The sequence below is a fragment of the Penaeus japonicus genome, unplaced genomic scaffold, assembly GCF_977035675.1.
Source record: "Penaeus japonicus unplaced genomic scaffold, GWHDUDI00000001_assembly GWHDUDI00000032, whole genome shotgun sequence".
In the NCBI taxonomy this organism is placed as follows: domain Eukaryota; kingdom Metazoa; phylum Arthropoda; class Malacostraca; order Decapoda; family Penaeidae; genus Penaeus; species Penaeus japonicus.
This window is the reverse complement of record NW_028234434.1, coordinates 8,662,681-8,665,180: the sequence shown is the minus strand read 5'-3', so window position 1 is coordinate 8,665,180 and position 2,500 is coordinate 8,662,681. Positions and strand designations below refer to the sequence as shown.

The 2,500-nt window shown below is 37.6% G+C and overlaps 1 protein-coding gene across 1 annotated transcript in view; it reads left to right on the top strand.

The window, feature by feature from the left end:
* The window catches only part of LOC147467954 (uncharacterized), a 4,179-nt gene that overhangs the window by 25 nt on the left and 1,654 nt on the right, over nt 1–2,500 (top strand). Inside the window, 3 exon segments of the mRNA XM_086556193.1 lie at nt 1–588; nt 590–1,766; nt 1,914–2,500. The exon segment at nt 1–588 is cut by the window's left edge and continues 25 nt beyond it; the exon segment at nt 1,914–2,500 is cut by the window's right edge and continues 632 nt beyond it. Coding sequence (XP_086412319.1) covers nt 1–588; nt 590–1,766; nt 1,914–2,500 — 2,352 coding nt within the window.

Genomic DNA, 2,500 nt, shown 5'->3' with positions numbered 1-2,500 from the left:
AATCGAATTAGTTAAACAAGCTAAAGAGGCAGGATTTACCCCTGCTGATATTAATCTTTTGGTTGCAAAAGAGGAAGAAAGATATCAAAAGGAAGTAGAGAGAGAGGAAAGGCAAAAGGAGAGAGAAGTAAAGAGATTAGAATTAGAGGCAATTGAAGCAGAGAAGGAAAGAAGCAGACAGGCCATAGAAGCAGAGAAGCAGAGGTCTCATGAACTAGCTCTTGCTAACTTGAAGTTAGAAAACATGGACATTGGTAGAAGTAATGAAAATTATCCTGGGTTACGGTTACCAAATTTCCAAGATGGGAAAGATGAAATTGACGACTTTCTGAAACATTTCGAAAGAATGGCCAATCTTCAAAAATGGGAGTATAGTAGCTATTATGTCTATTTGGGTTCTCTGTTAAGCGGAAAAGCTTTGAAGGTTTATGTAAGTCTACCAGATGAGATTCTAACTGATTATGAAAAATTGAAGGAATCACTTTTAAAAGCTTATTCTGTTGATGCTGACTCTTACAGAAAGAAATTCAGAGAAAGTGAAGTAAAGGAAAATGAAACTTATGTCCAACTTGTTCCCAAAATGAGACAATAGGTTAACTCTTAGTGATGTAAAGAAAGAGTATAACAGTTTGTGTGAATTCCTGGTCAAAGATCAATTATTAAGTAATTGCCCAAATGACTTGAGAGTTTTCTTAAAAGAAAGATCTTTCGAAACTAGTGTTGACATGGCTCAATCGGCTGACCGGTTCAGATGTGCCCATAGAAGTGTAAGAACTCGTAATCCCTTTCAGGCTAAGGTTGATCTGGATGAGTCTCCTAATGTAAAGTCTAGTATTAGATGTCACAACTGTCATAAGCCTGGGCATATTCGACCTAATTGTCCAGAGTTTGATACTAGGAATAAATTACCAAGTAAAATTAACAATGTTTTACAATCTGACATGTGCCCAGAGACAGCCATTATGGACGTTGGTACTTTATTCAACAAGCCTGCTAATTTTCTTCTTGACACTGGTTGCTCTACAATTATTGTCAAAGATTCTCTCATTCCACCGAATGTTAAAAGAGGTAAATTTGTTAAATTATATGATTATCTTGGCTATGACAAAAGTTTTCCAGAAGTAAGATGCTTTATTAAGTGTAAATTCCTAAATGGATGGGTTACTGCAGTAGCAGCACCAATTAAGTTTACAGACATTCTGATCGGGATGGTTCCGGGTGTCAATGTGCCAATTAACAACCCAGATGATTCTGAGTGCAGTAATACCCCTGTTGATGACAATGGGAAGGATAATAATGTCATAATGGAAGTTAAGACAAGGGCAAGAACAAACATGGGTGATAAGTCTCCTAGTCCTCTTGTAATTCCTGAAATCTCGGAGAGTAATTTTTCAAGGTCTGATCTAATTAATGCTCAATCTTGCTGTCCTAGTCACGATCAGATTAGGAGGAAAATAATTAATCAATCTGTGGTTACTGTTAAACATAGGTCTGTCAAATATGAGAAAGTCAGTGGACTGATTTACCGCATTTGTATCAAAAGTAAGAACGTACATGAGGTGGGAATGAAGCAGTTGGAAGTGCCTAGCAGTCTGCGAAATGTCATCATGTCAACAGCTCATGACTCCCCCTTATCAGGTCACTTCTCACATAGAAAGACTGCAGATAAAATTTTCCAAAAGTTTTTCTGGCCAGGTGCAGGTGCCGATATCACGCGATATTGTCGGTCATGTCATATTTGCCAGAAGTTCTCCCCCAAGGGTAATGTACGTAAGGCTCCCTTTGTATTCATGCCTATAATTAGCGAACCATTTTGAAGAGTTGCTATAGATCTTGTGGGTCCATTAACACCTTCCAGCCGAGGACACAAATATATTTTGACTCTTATTGATTGTGCTACACGTTTTCCTGAGGCAGTTCCTCTAGTAAATATAGATACCATTATTGTTGCAGAAGCTCTTGTTGGTATATTTTCAAGGGTCGGAATTCCTAGAGAGATTCTTAGTGACAGAGGAACCCAGTTTAAGTCAGATTTAATGGCTGAAATTAATCGTCTCTTATCCATAAAGGCAATTTTCACTAGTCCTTATCATGCTTGCTGTAATGGTACTGTTGAAAGATTCCATTCAGTCCTGAAAGCTATGCTAAAGAAGCTGTGCCAAGATAAACCTCAAGATTGGGATAGATATTTACCCTCAGTGTTATTTGCCTACAGAGAGGTCCCGAATGATACTCTTAAATTTTCACCTTTCGAATTACTGTATGGGCGTAGAGTTCGTGGCCCATTATTTATACTTCATAATTTGTGGACTAAAGATGAGATGGATGAAGAACTTAAAAGTACTTACCAATATGTTCTTGATTTAAGATCTAAGCTGGAAGAGTCTGCTAAACTAGCATCAGCTAATGCTGCAATTAATAGCAAGCTTTATAAGAACTATTTCGACAGGAATGCTAAATCTCGTGTTCTTTCTGAGGGTGATGAAGTTTTGGTTCTACT